Here is a 17,338-nt window from a genome sequence, read left to right as displayed (position 1 = left end):
CGGATGGGAAGCCAGGGCCTTCCCCTATATTTTCCGTCTGAGACAGCCTAAAGCGGAAACCTGGACTCGAAGGGAACTGTGGGCTAATCCTTTGGATAAACCCTCCTGCAAAAAGGACAAAATATGGGACACCAAAACCTGAAGAGGGTCCAATCCCTGTTGTCCACACCAGGCCTCAAACACCTTCCATACCATGGAATAGGCTAACGAGGTAGAAGGGCATCGTGCTTGGAGAAGCGTGGCAATTACAGGTTCTGAATACCCTCTCACACGCAATCGCCTCCTCTCAAAAGCCAGGCCGCGAGACAGAAGCGATCCTTCCGATCGGAAAATATAGGACCCTGACAAAGGAGATCCGGTGGGTGGGTCAGGCAAGGCGGACCATCCACTGCCAGACACACCAGATCCGCGAACCACGGGCGGCAAGGCCACTCTGGAGCCACCATTATCACTGACCCTGCATGGCCCTCTACTCGCCTGAGCACCTTCGCTATCAGCGGCCACGGAGGGAAGACATACAGAAGGTCCCCGGTCAGCCATGTACATAACAGGGCATCGAGCCCCATCACCCCAGACTCTCTCCGGCAACTGAAGAAACTTTGTGTCTTGGTATTGAGCCTCGTTGCCATGAGATCAAACTGAGGGTCCCCCACCGCTCGCAGAGGAGCTCCCAGGCCCTCCGAAAGAGTTCCCACTCTCCCGTATCCAACTGTTGTCGGCTGAGGTTATCCGCTTGGGCGTTGTCGACTCCTGCGACGTGTGACGCGGCGATTCCCTCGAGATGAAGTTCTGCCCATTCGAACAGCAGCTGAGCCTTCTGCGCTACCGCAGGACTATTGGTTCCCCCCTGGCGGTTGATGTAAGCTACCATGGTTGAGTTGTCTGAGAAAACTCGTACTATCCAATCGCGGACCAAGGGTAGAAACTGTTCCAGAGATCTGCGTATCGCTCTCATCTCCAGGCGATTGATGGACCACGCCTGCTCCGACATCGACCAAAGGCCCTGAGCAGACTTGCCCAGACAAACCACTCCCCAGCCCTGAAGACTGGCATCCGTGGTGACCACCATCCAATCCGGGACCTCGGAAGGCATTCCCTTCTCCAGATTGTTCCGCGTCATCCACCAGGCCAGACTGGACCTGGCCGGCTCCGACAGAGACAGGGGCAGAAAATATTGTTGCGACAGAGGATTCCAAAGGGACAACACCACTCTCTGCAGCGGCCTCAAGTGGGCAAACGCCCAGGGCACCAGTTCCAACGTGGACGCCCTCGAGCCCAGGACCTGTAAATAATCCCAGACCTTCAGCACCTGTAGAGAAGCAGACGCGCTATCTGTCCCTGAATCTTGTTCACCTTGTCGTCTGTGAGAAACACTGCTCAGCTGGGTGTCGAAATGGGCTCCCAAGTATTCGAAGGAACGGGAGGGGACCAGATGACTCTTCTGCACATTTATGACCAAGCCCAGAGATTCCAGGAGTGACCGAACTCGGTCCACGGACCGCACACACTCCTCTAGTGACTTTGTCCGGATCAGCCAGTTGTCCAAGTATGGGTGTACCAGAAATCCCTCCTGTTGCAGAGCCGCCGCTACTACTACCATCACTTTCATAAAGGTCCGCGGGGCGGTGGCCAGTCCAAAAGGAAGCGCTTGAAACGGACAGTGCTGTCCCAGAACAATGAATCTGAGAAATTTCTGGTGATCCTAATGGATGGGGATATGCAGATAAGCCTCGGTGAGATCCAGAGTCGCCAAAAACATTCCTCCCCGTACTGCTGCAATTACGGTGCGCAACGTCGCCATCCGAAAATGTGGTACCTTCAAGCTCTGGTTGATTTTCTTCGGGTCTAAGATAGGGCGGAATTTACCTTCCTTCTTGGGCACTACGAGGTGGAATATCTGCCTTGCCTCCGTTCGGACATTGGTACCAGCACAACCGACTCCAGACTTAACAGACGCTAAGCGTTTCCTGGACTGCTGTCCGCTTGCTTCGGGAAAGACAACGCGACTCCAGAGACACCGACCGCAGAGGGCGAGAAAATTCTAAGCCATAGCCGTCTCTCACCACGCTCAAGACCCACCGGTCGGAGGTTATCTTGGTTCACTCCCCGTAGAACCGGGCCAGCCTGCCCCCGATTACCAGAGATGAGGAGTGGACCTGCCGGATCTCATTGTGAGGACTTATTGCCACCCACTCCCTGGGTGGATCCGCCTCTAGATGTCCTTCCAGATCCCCAAAAGGACTGTTGCCTGTGCGAGGACTGTCGTGGGGCCGAGGCCCCCGAGGACCTCATCTGACAAAAATGTCTCGACTCCTGAAAGCGAGGCCGAGAAGAGAAAGGTTTCCAGCCAGACTTTCAATCCTCTGGCAGTCTATTGCCCTTCGTCTCTCCCAGCGACTTCATCAGACGATTGAGATCCTCACCAAACAGTAGTTTCCCCTGAAAGGGCAGATTACAAAGCTGCGATTTTGACGACAGGTCCGCTGACCAGTTACGTAGCCACAAGTGTCGTCTGGCCGCCACCACCGACACCATAGCACAGGCCGTGGTTCTCACCAGGTCATACAAAGCATCCGCACCATAGGCAACCCCCGCCTCCAGGCGGGCCGCCTGGACTGGGGAAAGAATCCCAGAGACCAACTGCTCCTGTGGCTTCTGGATCCAACCCAAACAGGCCTGCTGCATCAGGCTTGCACAGACCGCCGCTCGCAGGTCGAGTCCCAGGACCTCAAACGCTCACTTGAGATGCACTTCCAACTTCCGATCCTGAACATCCTTCAGGGTGGAAGCTCCAGCAACCGGGATAGTGGTCTTGTTAGTGACTTCCGACACTACCGCATCCACCTTCGGGACCTTGAGAACATCCAAATGGTCCTGCAGAAGCGGATAAAGCTTGGACATCGCCCTGCCTACTCGCAGGCATGAGTCGGGGGAATCCCACTCCCAGTTGATCAACTTCTGGATTTTCTTCGGAATAGGGATAGTGCTGGGGGGTCTCCGTAGGCCATCCAGAACCAGATTAACCCCTTCAGCATCTGAATCCTCCAGGGTGAGCTTAATCCCCAACTCCTCTAACACCAGAGGTATAAGCGGGCGAAGCTCCTCTCTCTTGAAAAGACGGATCACCCGTGGATCATCGCCTTCAGCCTCGGGACCCTCCGAGGTCCCCTGTTCTGTTTTAGAGTCCCCTGGGTCCAGAGGGAGACCCCCAATTGGGTCCCCCTCCCGATCGGCCTCCGAGGAGACCTCATCCTCCTCCTTAAACTCGTCCGAGTCCGATTCCGATTCCAATTGCACTAGCCGTCCCTCGGGAGGTAGAATTCGCGGGTCCAAGGAGCCTTTAGAAGGGACCTTCCCCCGCTTTGCCAATCCTGCTGAGCCTTCTGTGACACCGCACTTACCTGCCTGCTTAGCCAGGAAGGCTTCGTGCAGCAAAAGTACAAATTCAGGTGAACCACCAGCCCCCCCCCCCCCCCCCCGGGATCCCCAAAGGGAGTTTGGGGCTGCTAGGGCCCAAGACATCCAGACCTTTTTCCCTTGGTCGAATCATGGGAGACAGGAGCGGAGGGGACCCCCCGGACCCCCGGGGAGAAGCCCCCCTATCCGGCTTCGCTTTTGTGGCCATAGCCACTCCCTCCTGTGACCCAAGCGCCACCGCCGTGGTCCGTTGATGCCTCCGTGTCTTTAATTGACTGTCAGAACCCCCCCCCTTCCCCACTCCAGCACACTCTGTGCAGAGGAGGAGGTCATTCAGGCAGACCGAAGGGCTGCCACAGGCCCTACAGGTCTCCCTAAGCTGCTTGTCCGTCATAGCAAGCACCAAAAAATAAATAAAGGCAAAAAGAAAAAAGCCAACAGGCAAATCTTATGCTTGCCACGCTTCCATGCAGCTTGGATTGCGAGGGGGAGGGACGCACCACACAGCAGCTGTCAAACCCTGAAGAGGGCTCACTGCCCCAAGAATTTCCCGTCGACCTTCTGAACAGGCCACTGACGCGACTGAAAACCGCGCGGCTCTATCGGGAGTGCAGCCAGCCCCCACCGAAGTGAAACTATCCCGACTGGGACTACTCTCCTCCTAATAATCCCCCGATCCACCCACTTACTGCCCGGACTGCACCCAACGATCCCGACGAGGTGTCTGCCTGCTAGGCCGCTCAGACTGCTCACTCGCGTCTGCTGTTGCAAAAGCAGACAGCTGCCGGTGACTTTTTTTTTTTTTTTTAACAACAAAAACTTAAAACTTAAAGGCCCAGATACATAGGAAAGCACAAAGCAAAAGTAAGGGTACTTCCCTGCTCCTGGGCCGGCGGAGGGGCTTCGGGCCCACTGAGGGAACCGGACCACTGGCTTTCAGTGGTCCCGGAGTCGCGGGCTGAAGCTGGCCAGGGGAGAAATTTTCCTTAATATATCCAGTCAGTCAGGACTGCAGGGTTAGCACATCTACCATCTGCTGGAGGTAGAGAAATACTCAGGTGGCACTCTTGTATATGTGGCAGTGCCCAAAGTTTTGTTCTCTACCTCCATCTGCTGGCAGGGATGAATAAAACCCGCTTGTCTGGACTGATCTGGCTATGTTCAGGAACTTTATTTTATTACTTACATGTCCTCCACAGCAGAAGTAAAGTTACACAGCAAGGGATCCCAGTTCATCTCTGTGTGTAAGTATTTACATGCAGATTTCAATGTGAAGTCCAGGAACGCCCATGCCCTGACCTGCCCAGATCACACCCATGCACTGCTTCTTTTTTTTAACTTTTCATTTGAGAGTGTAGTGGCAAGTACACGCATACGCGGGCAACTTTTAAAATCCGCTTTATCTGCGCTGGCCCAACTTGTGTGCGTATATCCCAGTTTTGGCACGCGATGGAATTTTAAATTTCACTTTAAATTCTGTACTTTTAGCCACAGTGAGGGAAGGTGTTCCGAGGGGCAGAAAAGTATTCACATAGATGTCATTTTCAAATCTTCGCATCTAGCAAAAATTTACGTACAGGAAAAAACGTATAAGTGACTGCATATACTTAGAACCCGGGGCAAGTTACAATGCAAAAGTACACACATAATTTCGCTTTATAAACTGGTACAAAGCCTGTAATTAAAAATACTTGCGATCACTGTCCTAATGCGGATAGTTTGAAAATTGTCTCCTAGTTGGGAGGATGAGATCTTTGAAAATATAAAAAGTATTGCAATCCATCATGGTTACATTGTTCTCCTTGCTATAAGGACAGCCATATGTTTGAACTGTTTAAAAGGCTGAACATCTAGACACATTTCTTCTCAGGCTGGAGAACAAGATACTTCATCTGGCTCAGGGGATATCTGTCTCTGTTCCACGAATATTTACAGAAAAGGGGACTGTTTGTCAAATTACATAGCCACGAACCTTTGTTCTAAACTCTATACTAGGGGGTTCCAGAGAAAAGTTCAAAACCCTTTTGTCATACTGGGATGGTGCCATAGAGAGGTTCACCATTATTTCTCCATGCTCTATATTGGCATAGTGTCATAGAGAAGTTCCATCACCCTTTCTCCATGCTCTACAATGGGTTGGTGCTATAAAGAAATTCACCACTTGTTTGCACCTACTTTGAGCACTGTATACAATCTCCAGAGTTCATGAAATTCCATTGTACTTCGCTCAAGAAAAAGCATATTGTCTAATTTATAACAGAAAAAGAAAGAGCGCTGATTTCCAGTCCTCAATCTCTGTTTCTCATTAAAACAGTACATGCTAATTGAAAATTGTAGCATTTAGAATCTGCAAGTAGAAAGTGTTAAGCCCATTTAAAAAAATTTGTCAGTTTTAAAGATGCATGATTTTAACAAACAAACTGCTAAAATGATCCTGTCCTGTGTTCATACCTGACAGCTTCTTTCCCTCTGAATTCCGAAGATACCGATTCAACCATTTCACTGACACCTACATTTCTGCTCACAGCACTCTCATCCAGTTCACTGTAATTTCGGCTCCGTTTTGACCAATAGGAAGGCTTCAAGAAGAAAAATAACGTTCTCCGCAGTCCATACTCACCTAAGTTTATATCAATAAAAATCTGGTTTTTAACAGACATTACAATTCCTAAAAACTAGATGTTAATACTATCTGTGAGCATTTGCTCCTTACAATTTCCAAACCATATCAACATCCCTTCTTATAAAGTACCATTTATAAAAATTTACCAGCCTACGAAAATTTACCAATCACAATTTATTTGCGTCCTCATTACTAGAAATGAAATATACTTAACTTCAAATATGCTGTTGAATTTGTCATGTAAATTTGAATTTCATATTTTGTAGGGCTAAAGTATGAAGTTGCATTCTTTTATCTCAGATTGGCTAAAATGAGCTGAAGCTAATGCCTACTGCTTAAAAAGTTTGTATGGCTAAGAAAAAAATCCAGGAAATAGATTTTGTGGTCAATGCTCAAGAAATCCAATGTTATGGTTAATAAGAGTGGTTTCAAAAGCAGCTGTGACACCTACTCCCTGTAACATTAAACTCTGCAAGGAAGGTAAGAATTAAATATGTTTATTCCATTTTTTTAAGTGGATGAAAAAGCCAAGAAAAGCTTTAGATCCAGAAAAAACAAAATACATTTCCTCCTGTTTTGCTCTTCCTTTAGGAACTATTCATTGGTCAAGCCAGCAGTTGACTTCTGCTTCAGTGACCATTCATATAGCTAAAATATTAGTGTGAGATAAAGGGAGCTCACTTCAAAAATAATTTTCAAAGACATGTTTGCCATATAGGCCACTTTCATAAGAACAAAAGAAATTGCCATACTGGGTCAGACCAAGGGTCCATCAAGCCCAGCATCCTGTTTCCAACAGTGGCCAATCCAGGCTACAAGTACCTGGCAAGTACCCAAAGACTAAGTAGAACCCATGCTACTGATGCCAGTAATAGCAGTGGCTATTCTCTAAGTCAACTCGATTAATAGCAGTGAATGGACTTCTCCTCCAAGAACTTATCAAACCTTTTTTTAAACCCATCTACACTAACAGCACTAACCACATCCTCTGGCAACACATTCTAGAGCTTAACTGTGCATTGATTAATTTCTCGGATTAGTTTTAAATGTGCTACTTGCTAACTTCATAGAGTGCTCCTTAGTCCTTCTATTATCCGAAAGAATAAATAACTGATTCATATTTACCCGTTCTAAACCTCTCATGATTTTAAAAACCTCTATCAGACACCCACCCCCCCCCCCCCCCCCCGCCCTCCTTAGCTGTTCTCTTCTCCAAGCTGAACCACCCTAACCTCTTTAGCCTTTCCTCATAGAAGAGCTGTTCCAACCCTTTATCATTTTGATTGCCCTTCTCTAGTGCAACTACATCTTTTTTGAGATGTGGTGACCAGAACGGTACACAGTACTCAAGATGCGGTCTCACCATGGAGCAATAGAGAGGCATTATGACATTTTCCATTTTATTCACCATTCCCTTCCTAATAATTCCTGAAGGAAAATTGGTTCTTACCTGCTTATTTTCGTGCCTGTAGTACCAGAGATAAGTCCAGACTCCTGGGCTTTGCCTCCCTGCCAGCAGATGGGAACAGAGAAAGTTTCACTGACACTGTATATAACCCAGTGTGCCACCTGCAGTCACTCAGTTTTGACCTGTACCCAGCCAAGATGACAGCAACAACCATAAATTTCTAAGAAAGCTTCTAAGCAAAATCGCTCCCCTCCAATGAAACAGAAGAAGATGAAGTTGTCCAAAAAGACAACGGAAAACTAATTTCCCAAATTTAATATAAGCAAGCAGCATTGAAAACCTCCAACAACTCTGCACTATATACAAAGCAACAGTAAGAGCGGCAGACTCTCTCCCTCCCCAGTAAATAGGCGGGTCTGTGAATTGATTTGTGGTACTACAGGAACAAAAATTAGCAGATAAGAACCAATTTTCCTTTCCCTGTACGTACCCAGATCAGTCCAGACTTCTGGGATGTTCCTAAGCTCCCCTTAACTCGGGTGGGATGTGGAAAGTTCAGCTCAGTTTCCCATTCTCACTAAAGCACATGGAAGCTGGAGCCCCGACATCCAAGCGATAATGACTAGCAAAAGTGGGCAATGACTTCCCAGTAGCCACCCAGCAAATTTCATGTGGAGACACCTGATGTGACTCAGCACAGGATGTCGCCAGAGAACATGTCAAGTATACCCCTAAACCACCCGGCAGCGGGCACCCTTTAGAAATGTAAGTCAACTCGATTGCTTCCTTCAACCACCACACAATTGTAGCCTTTGACGACTTATTTCCCTTCTCTGGACACTCCACAGTACAAAGAGGAGATGTGATCTATGGAAATCATAAGTGACCTTTAGATAACTCAATAATGCATGCCTCCAATCTAAGAGCCTAAGCTCCCCTGCAAGAGGCATAGAGAAATCCAAATCCATAAAAGCTGGAAGCTCTACTGTCTAACTAAGATGGAACGCGGAGATACCTCAGGCAGACAATAAGGCACAATGCATAAAGATACCCCTGAATCTGACATCTGTAGGAAGAGATCTCAACATGACAGCGCCTGGAACTCTTGACATTCTCCTGGCTGAACAAACAGCAACCAAGAAAACCACTTTAAGAGTCAAGTCTTTAACCATAGCTCTCTTTAATGGTTCAAACAATCCTCTAAGGACTAGATTCAGATTCCAAGATGGACAAATGTTCCACACCTGAGGACACAAGTTCTTAGTTCCCTGAAGGAACAATAGAACATCTGGATGTGCGGACAGAGGATACCCTTGCACTTTACCCTGGAGACAACCCAATGTCGCTACCTGGAAACTCAGAGAGTTAAAGGCCAGTCCCTTGACCAGAACCTTTCTGTAGAAAAGCCAAAATATGTGACACAGTAGCCTGAACAGACTGAGGCTGCACTCCATCAACAGCAGACCAGGACTCGAAGATCCTCCAAATTCGCACATCCATAAGGATGAGGAAGTTGGAAATAACTACTTGGAATATCCCCTCCATCTCAGTTGTCTTCTCTCAGAAGCGAAGCTGTGAGACAGAAGTGAGCTGCCTGACCCAAAAATATTGGGTCCTCATGGAAAACAGTCAACCGATGTACAAACCTCAGGAGGCCATCTATGGCCATGTTGATCACATCTGAAAAGCATGGTCAATGTGCCCACTTTGGAGCTACCAAGCTCACATTACCTGGATGTTTCTCTATCCATTGTAATCCCTTGTATTTATTTTAAAAAATGTTTATATTCTGTTTATATCAAAATATGTACTAAATGGATTGTCCACAGGAGGGAAGACAAAGAAGAATCCCTTGAGTCCACGGCAGCACCAGAGCTCAGATTCCTTTGTACCGTGTTATGTTCAGCAGCTGTAAAACTGCAACGACTTGGTGTTCTCTTTGGTCGGGATATCCCCATTTTCTGTGAATGAAGTACATCGCTGTGTCTGACAGCAGCCATTCCCCGAGGTCTAACTTTCTCTGACTGATAAAATCCGCCTCAATGTAGTTCACTCTGGCAAAGTGAGAAAATGTTCTGCCCAGAGAATCAACTCCAAAGCCTCTCGAGCCGCTGCCTGATTCTTGGTTCTGCCTTGATGATTGATGTAGTCCACCGTTGTCGCATTGTTTGATAGGATCCGTACTAGAAGGCCGCATAACCTTGGCAGATTGGCAAGCAACACGAAATGTACCGCTCTCGTCTATAACCAATTGTTAGGCCATGAGGCCTCCTATTTCGACCACTGGCCCTACGCCAACTGATCTTGCCACACTGCCCTCCATCCAGAGAGACTAGCATCGGTGGTGACTATTATCCAATTCAGAATCTCCAATTCCACACCATGCTCGAGACTGCTGTGAGTAAGCACCACAAAAGCCTGTCCCTGGCTTCCCAGCAGTAGAAGAGCCTCCTGCAGAGGCCGCAAATGTGCGAACAGCCAAAGCATTAATTCCAATGTCGATGCTATAGAACCCAGACCTGTAAATAGTTCCAGACCCTGGGCACCGAAAGCTCTAGCAGAAGACTAATCTAACGCTGCAATTTCAGCAATCTCTCTCCATAAGAAACACTCTCTCCGCAAGTGTATTGAACTGAGCTCCCAGATACTCCAGAGTTTATGAGAGGACTAAATGGCTCACTGCTAAGTTCATCACCCTTCCTAGAGACTTCAAGCGTATCAGTACCTTTTATACTGATTGTTGACAGAAATAATTTGATTTCGCATGAATAAGCCAATCATCCAGATACAGATACACCAACATACCCTCCTTTTGCAATGTGGCTGCCCCCAGCACCATCACCTTGGTGAAGGTACATGGAGCCATCGCCAGCCGAAGGGAAGAACTCAAAATCAAAAATGTTCCCTTAGGACCTTGAACCTCAGGAATCTCTGGTGCTCCGGCCTGATGGCTATGTGCAGATATCCCTCTATCAAGGCAAGAGATGGCAAGAACTCTCCCTTGTGTACTGCTACTATGATGGACCTCAGAGTTGGACCTCAGAGTTTCCATGAGGAAACAGGGAATCTTGAGAGCTGCATTTACCTTCTTTGAATCCAATATTTCTTGATTGAATACAGCGGGGAAAAGAAAGAGGATGCTTAACTTAAAACTGACCTCCGGCCACACTACTCGTGTTCAGGGTCTGAGCCAATAGACTCGAGCCATGCTGAGCGTATTCAGGATCTGAGCCAACAAACTCAGCAAAACATCTCTGTGAAAAAAAAGAAAAATCTGATCAGAGTTCAAAGTGGCTCTCAATCATATGCAATTTTTCCATGTTCTAGAAGTGAGAAAGCCAATTCCCCATCGGAATCCTCCCATGTCTCATGATTAAAACCCCCTTGAACATTACAAGGGACAGCCTCCCTGCGGCATTTGACCACCATGACTGACAAATGGGAGGCCCAAGCACATGATCCCTACATAGTAGGTTGCTTTGTCTTTGTTGGGCACCCGTGCGAAAGGTCTGTAGGCCCTGGAAACATTTCACCCAGGAGGATGGATCTATACAAGGGGCCATAGGCCCAACCTTGCTCTCTCCAACCTCTCTTGGCGAAGCTTCTGCCCTCGGGAACAAGGGAGAACTGACCATTGCCTCACCTCCCACTCCATTTCCTCTCCAGAGACACCATAGGCCGAGGGGATGTCCCAACATGGGCAAAAGCTGTAGTAGTCAAATCGCTTTGACCATCTAAACAGCACTAACACAAACGGAGAGAGAGGACTCAATTGCTATGAGACAGCAAGTTTTTTTCATATTATTAATTTGTACACCGTGGTGATAGAAACTTGTTTTCTGTACAACGGTATAAAAATGTTGTATAAATAAATAAAGTCTCACGCATAGCAAGGCGCTTGGACCTGTTCATCCCTGGTGCCTAGCTCTCCTGAACTTCAGCTATAGGCGGCCTCCTGTGTGCGCACCAATGCCACCTGGGCGTACACACACACCCCTCCAGGATGCATGCAAATACACGCTCAAGACCAGGTTACTGTTGTACATGCACAAGTACATGCGCAAATACACGCTTGTATAGGCCATAGACGTATGCGCACAAGTAGCTGCACAAATATGCGCTCCAGACTAGGTCACAGCCTTATGTGCTCAAGTACCTGTGCAAATATGCACTCAAGACTAGGTCACAGACATACACGCTGAAATCTAGGCTGTAGCCATACACGCCCAGGTCTCAGCACATGCAACCGTCATGCAGTGAGAATGTGCGCACGCCTATGCATGCGAGAAAAGAACCGCTGCAGTGGCCTACCACAAGCTAAGCAAAGCCTGCCTGCACTTTCAGTGTGTTTAGGCCCGGATCCATTTAACATCCGGCACTGAAAATCATCGGCCTGAAGAGCTTCTCAATAGCTCAGGCCTCTTGACTGGCTGAGAATCCATGCATCTCACGAAACACCTTGCACATAAGCATAAACCGGCAGAAGACCTCTACTCCTCCTCGGTGCAAGTGCCTCTCTGCACCTCTGCAGGACAGGGAACTGCCAGCGATAGCTGAGGAGGGGATTCTCCTGCCGACACAGCTAGAGAATCGAAAATGGCTGCTGTTTCCACGCTGATGGGGAAAGCCTCAGCGCTAGACCCTGTCATTCATGAAGTTTGTTTTACCGGTGCGGTCATGCTTGACGCAGACCCCCTGAATGCCATGCGCTTTTACCACACCCATATGCTTTTCCTCCCCACACCCGCAGTACTACCAGCACACCTCAACAGCAAGCAGGAGAACAGTCCTTCAGTGCCACAGAGCCAACACCTGGTTGTCTCCGCAGGCAGAGAAGCTGCTGAAAAACCCCATTGCTGAGCTCCCCGAGCTGCTAAGGTAGCTTCCCCACCTGGAACCTCACTGCTGCACAGATAATGCTACCTAATTCCTTGTTCCCTTTTTTTTTTTTTTACTCTCTGAGAACAAATAAAGATACATAGAAACCAATACTTTCCTTTGGTGCAAAGGTTCAAGTTCCAGGAGCTCAGGCCACATGGCAGATCAGAAAAAAAAAAGTCCTTTTTTTCTTCAAAATTTTACCAAACTTACAATACCTACTCCCTAGAATGGAACATAGAACTGCTAGCATAACAAAAGAAAACCAGCCAAATTAAAAAAGGGACCAACTAAAAGAAAACAGCTGCCATGAGTTTATAGCTGCCTCAGTAGTCTCGTGAAGGGGAGGGATCTGGGCCACCAGATTTACATCCCATGGAAGAAAGGAGCGAGCATACAAAAGGGTCACTAACCCCCAAGCTCGTCCACCTCAACCAGACATGGATGACCCACTAGACCAAAAACCACCTGAGAGGAAGGCTCATAAATCCAAAAAGTCTCCTGACTGCAGAACTGCAGGTTTTGCACCATCTACCATCTGCTAGAGACAGAGAAATACTGAGGGACTGCAGGCGGCAACCTGGGTTATGTATAGTGTTAGTGAAACTTCCTTTGTCTCCATCTGCTGGCAGGAAGGCAAAACCCAAGAGTCTGGACTGATCAGGGTATGTACAGGGAACATTGTTTTCTTTTTAGACTGCCGCAGCACACTGAGCCAACGATTTTATTGTATTATCCACTATGAAGCCTAGAACGTTTCCTGGGTGGTAGCTCCTAATATGGAACCTAACATCGTGTAACTACAGCATGGGTTATTTTTCCCTACATGCATCACCTTGCACTTATCCACTTTAAATTTCATCTGCCATTTAGATGCCCAATCTTCCAGTCTCGCAAGGCCCTCCAAAAATGTATCACAATCCACTTTTGATTAATAATTTTGTATCATCTGCAAATTTGATTACCTCACTCGTCGTATTCCTTTCCAGATCATTTATAAATATATTGAAAAGCACCAGTCCAAGTACAGATCCATGAAGCATTCCACTGTTTACACTTTTCCACAGAGAAAACTGACCATTTAATGCTACTGTTTCCTGTCTTTTAATCAGTTTGTAATCCACGAACGGACACTGCCTCCTATCCCATGACTTTTTAGTTTTCTTAGAAGCCTCTCATGAGGGACTTTGTCAAACGCCTTCTGAAAATCCAAATACACTACATCTACCGGTTCACCTTTATCCACATGTTTATTAACCCCTTCAAAAAAAATGAAGCAGATTTGTGAGGCAAGACTTCCCTTGGGTAAATCCATGTCTTTCTATATGCTCTGTGATTTTGATCTTTAGAACAGTTTCCATGATTTTTCCCGGCACTGAAGTCAGGCTCACCGGTCTATAGTTTCTCGGATCACCCTTGGATCCCTTTTTAAATATAGGGGTTATATTGGCCATCTTCCAATCTTCAGCTACATAGGATGAATTTAATAATAGGTTACAAATTTTTACTAATAGTTCTGAAATTTCATTTTTTAATTCTTTCAGAACCCTGGGGTGCATAACATCCGGTCCAGGCGATTTAGTACTCTTTAGTTTATCCATCTGGCCTACTACATCTTCTAAGTTCACAGTGATTTGGTTCACTTCATTTGACTCATCACCCTTGAAAACCATTTCCAGAACCAGTATCTCCCCAACATCCTCATTAGTAAACACAGAAGCACAGAATTCATTTAGTCTTTCTGCAATGGCCTTATCTTCCCTAAGAGCCCCTTTAACTCCTCGGTCATCTAATGGTCCAACCAACTCCCTCATAGGTTTCTTTCTTTGGACATAATTTAAAAAGTTTTTATTATGAATACATCTGGACTGCACTTCTAAGACTGTGGGGCAGATCTTCAAACCTGCAAGCAGGCGTAGATTTGTTCGCGCAACCCGGAGTGAACAAATCTATGCCTGTTATAAAATCCAGGGTCAGTGCGCGCAAGGGGGTGCACAATTATGCAACTTGCACGCGCCGAGCCACGCATGCTTCCTCCATTCCCTCCGAGGCCGCTCGAAACCCCCACCCCTTCCCCTCCCTTCCCTTATCTAACCCACCCCCCGGCCCTACCTAAATTCCCCCCCTACTTTATTTAATGGAGTTACGTCAGCTGCCGGCCGCTGTGCCGGAGGACTTGGGAACACCCCAGCCCTGCCTCCACGCCCTGGCCCCGCCCCCAGATCGCCGCCATGCCCCCGGCCCCGATCCGTCCATTTTCGAAAGCCCTGGGACATACGTGCATCCCGGGGCTTGTGCGTGGCACCGAGCCTATGCAAAATAGGCTCGGCGTGCGCAGGGGGGATTTTTAAGGGTTCCACATGTAACTTATTTGTGTAACCCTTTGAAAATCTACCCCTGTATTTTTAAATAATGTTCACACCTGTTGTAAACTTTTAACCTTAGCAGCTGCACTTTTCAGTTTTTTTCTAACTATTTTCCTCATTTTATCAAAGTTTCCCTTTTGAAAATTTAGTGTTAGAGCTGTAGATTTACATATTGTCCCCCTTCCAGTCATTAGGTCAAATTTGATCATGTTATGATGTCTATTGCCAAGTGGCCCCACCACGGTTCCCTCTCGCACCAAATCCTGCATTCCACTAAGAATTAAATCTAAAATAGCTCTCTCTCTTGTTGGTTCCTGAACCAATTGCTCTATGAAGCAGTCGTTTATTCCATCCAGGAACTTTATGTCTCTAGCATGCCCTGATGTTGTATTAACTCAGTCAATATTGGGGTAATTGAAATCATCCATTACTAATGCACTGCCAAATTGGTTAGCTTCCCTGATTTCTCTTAGCATTTCATCATTTGTCTGATCATTTTGGCCAGGTGGACAGTAGTATACTCCTATCATTATACTCTTATCCAACACATGGAATTTCTACCCATATAGATTCTACTGAACATTTAGTGTCTTGTATGATCTTTATCCTGTTGGAGTGCATTTTTTATTTATATTATCAACCTGCTTTTCAGTTGATAGGAATAATTTGTAATTCTTTAGCTCAGGTGATTCTTTACTTATAGGCACATGGACTACTTTTGCTTTTATTGAAACCTCTCTGTTGGGATGCCCTATCTCTCCTGTTTCATTAGTATCCTTCTAAGATACATTCTTCCGAACCATGCACTGCTGAGTGACTGTCTGCTTTCCCCCTTGTTCTAGTTTAAAAGCTGCTTTATCTCCTTTTTAAAAGTTAGCGTCAGCAGCCTGGTTCCACTCTGGTTAAGGTGGAGCCTGTTTTTTCAGAAAAGTCTCCCCCTTCCCCAAAAAGTGTCCAGTTCCTTACAAAACTGAATCTCTCTTCCCTGCACCATCATCTCATTATTGAAACTCTGCAACTCTGCCTGTCTTTGACGACCTGCACCTGGAATAGGAAGCATTTCAAAGTATGCCATCCTGGAGATTCAGTCTGAACTTTATCTCAGATATTTCTTTACAGACTGTACCTGGAAGGATCTGATCAAGATACACAGCCAGAAGCAAGTATATAGCACTATCCACAACCAGAAAAATATATGTGATAATCAGTGGATATGGCCCATCCTTTAAATTTGAGAACATGGCTCCAGACTCAAAATCTTCAAGATGCATGACCTAGAAAACAAAGCGAAACTGGCATTCAGATATACAGAAATAACCATAAAATCTACTAACAGAGAAGGATCTTTTTTCTTGGCCACTCTGGGGTACATATTCAAAACATAGTCGTTTATCTACATTAGCTGAATAGGCACTCGCTAACTTAAAGGGGATATTCAGCAGCATGGCTATGCTGCTGAATATACCTGGCTAAATTGTTACTTATATAGTCATCAAAAGAACAGCTCCTTCTGTTCTATCACTGTGATATTAAACTATTTTTATCCGTACTTATTATCTTTATATTCTATGTATTTCAAGTGTTATCTCAATGCCTACACAATTAATAGGAAAACTTTTACTTCAATATTTTATTTTGTTTAAAAACAAAAAAAAATTTTTGGAGTGGGTAGAAGGTTTCATACGTGTGTGTAGGTGTTGCGCTACGCAGGCGGAGAGCGCTAGGGGTGATGTGTGTGCCCCTTACGGTAAGACGGACCTTGTCTAGGGTTGGAAGTGACAAGGCCCCTGCCGATCTGCATGTCTAAATGAGGCCAACCACGCAAGGTTGGTATCTGAGTGGTCCTCCGACTACTCCCAGCCCTTTCGGACCTGCTGCAGGGAGCAGCACAGGCGGCAGGTTGGACAAGAGACGAGGGCGGACAAGGGCTGAAGCTTGAAGGCTGAGACAAAGGCTTCAGGACTCAGGAGAAAGACAGAAGGCATCAACAACAGGAACAAAATCTTCTGGAAGGGCAAGCGGGTGGAAGTTCTCCCATGGAAGGCATCTGGAACTAGAGTAGATGGAGGCTCAGTGCATCAGGAACGTCCGAGGCAAGGATAACTCTTACGGACCTTGGGAAAACCAGATGAGACGAAAAGGACTTGGAAGACTTAGACGAAGACAAGTGGGCACTGTTCCTCAGGGCGCCCTACACAGCCCACTACTCAGGGCAGACCCAATGGGCTGGTCACGGACCACCCTGTCCTCTACGCGCCCTACACAGCCTAAGAAGGCTGGTCACGGACCACGCGGGAGCAGGGCAGGCTCAGGAAAGGAATCAAACTGGCAGAGGCTCCAATGACCGGAAACAGGAACCGACGGAACGGATTTACCCTCAGGGTGGCCATCTGGAGGACTCAGGGAGCTGGAACATTGCAGGAACAAACATCAAGAGGATCAGGTACATAGGACCTCTAGCCATCGAGGACATCAGGCCTTCTGGAATATCAGGAAGGCAGAGACGGAGGCCTTCTGGACCATCAGGATGGCAGAGACGGAAGACGTCAGGCTCAGGAAAGGAATCCAACTGGCAGAGGCTCCAGTGACTGGAAACAGGAACCGACGGAATGGATTTACCCTCGGGGTGGCCATCTGGAGGACTCG

General features: G+C 47.0%; 1 protein-coding gene across 2 annotated transcripts in view; it reads right to left on the bottom strand.

The window, feature by feature from the left end:
* ABCA5 (ATP binding cassette subfamily A member 5) overlaps window positions 1–17,338 on the bottom strand; it is a 510,372-nt gene that overhangs the window by 397,768 nt on the left and 95,266 nt on the right. For both annotated transcript variants that reach the window (XM_029599288.1, XM_029599289.1), the window contains 2 exons: window positions 15,819–15,966; window positions 5,869–6,037 (listed from right to left, as the gene is read on the bottom strand). In XM_029599288.1, coding sequence (XP_029455148.1) covers window positions 5,869–6,037; window positions 15,819–15,966 — 317 coding nt within the window. The remainder of the gene's footprint in view (window positions 1–5,868; window positions 6,038–15,818; window positions 15,967–17,338) is intronic.

The sequence above is a fragment of the Rhinatrema bivittatum genome, chromosome 4 (genome assembly GCF_901001135.1).
Source record: "Rhinatrema bivittatum chromosome 4, aRhiBiv1.1, whole genome shotgun sequence".
In the NCBI taxonomy this organism is placed as follows: domain Eukaryota; kingdom Metazoa; phylum Chordata; class Amphibia; order Gymnophiona; family Rhinatrematidae; genus Rhinatrema; species Rhinatrema bivittatum.
This window is presented reverse-complemented; position numbering and strand designations above follow the sequence as displayed.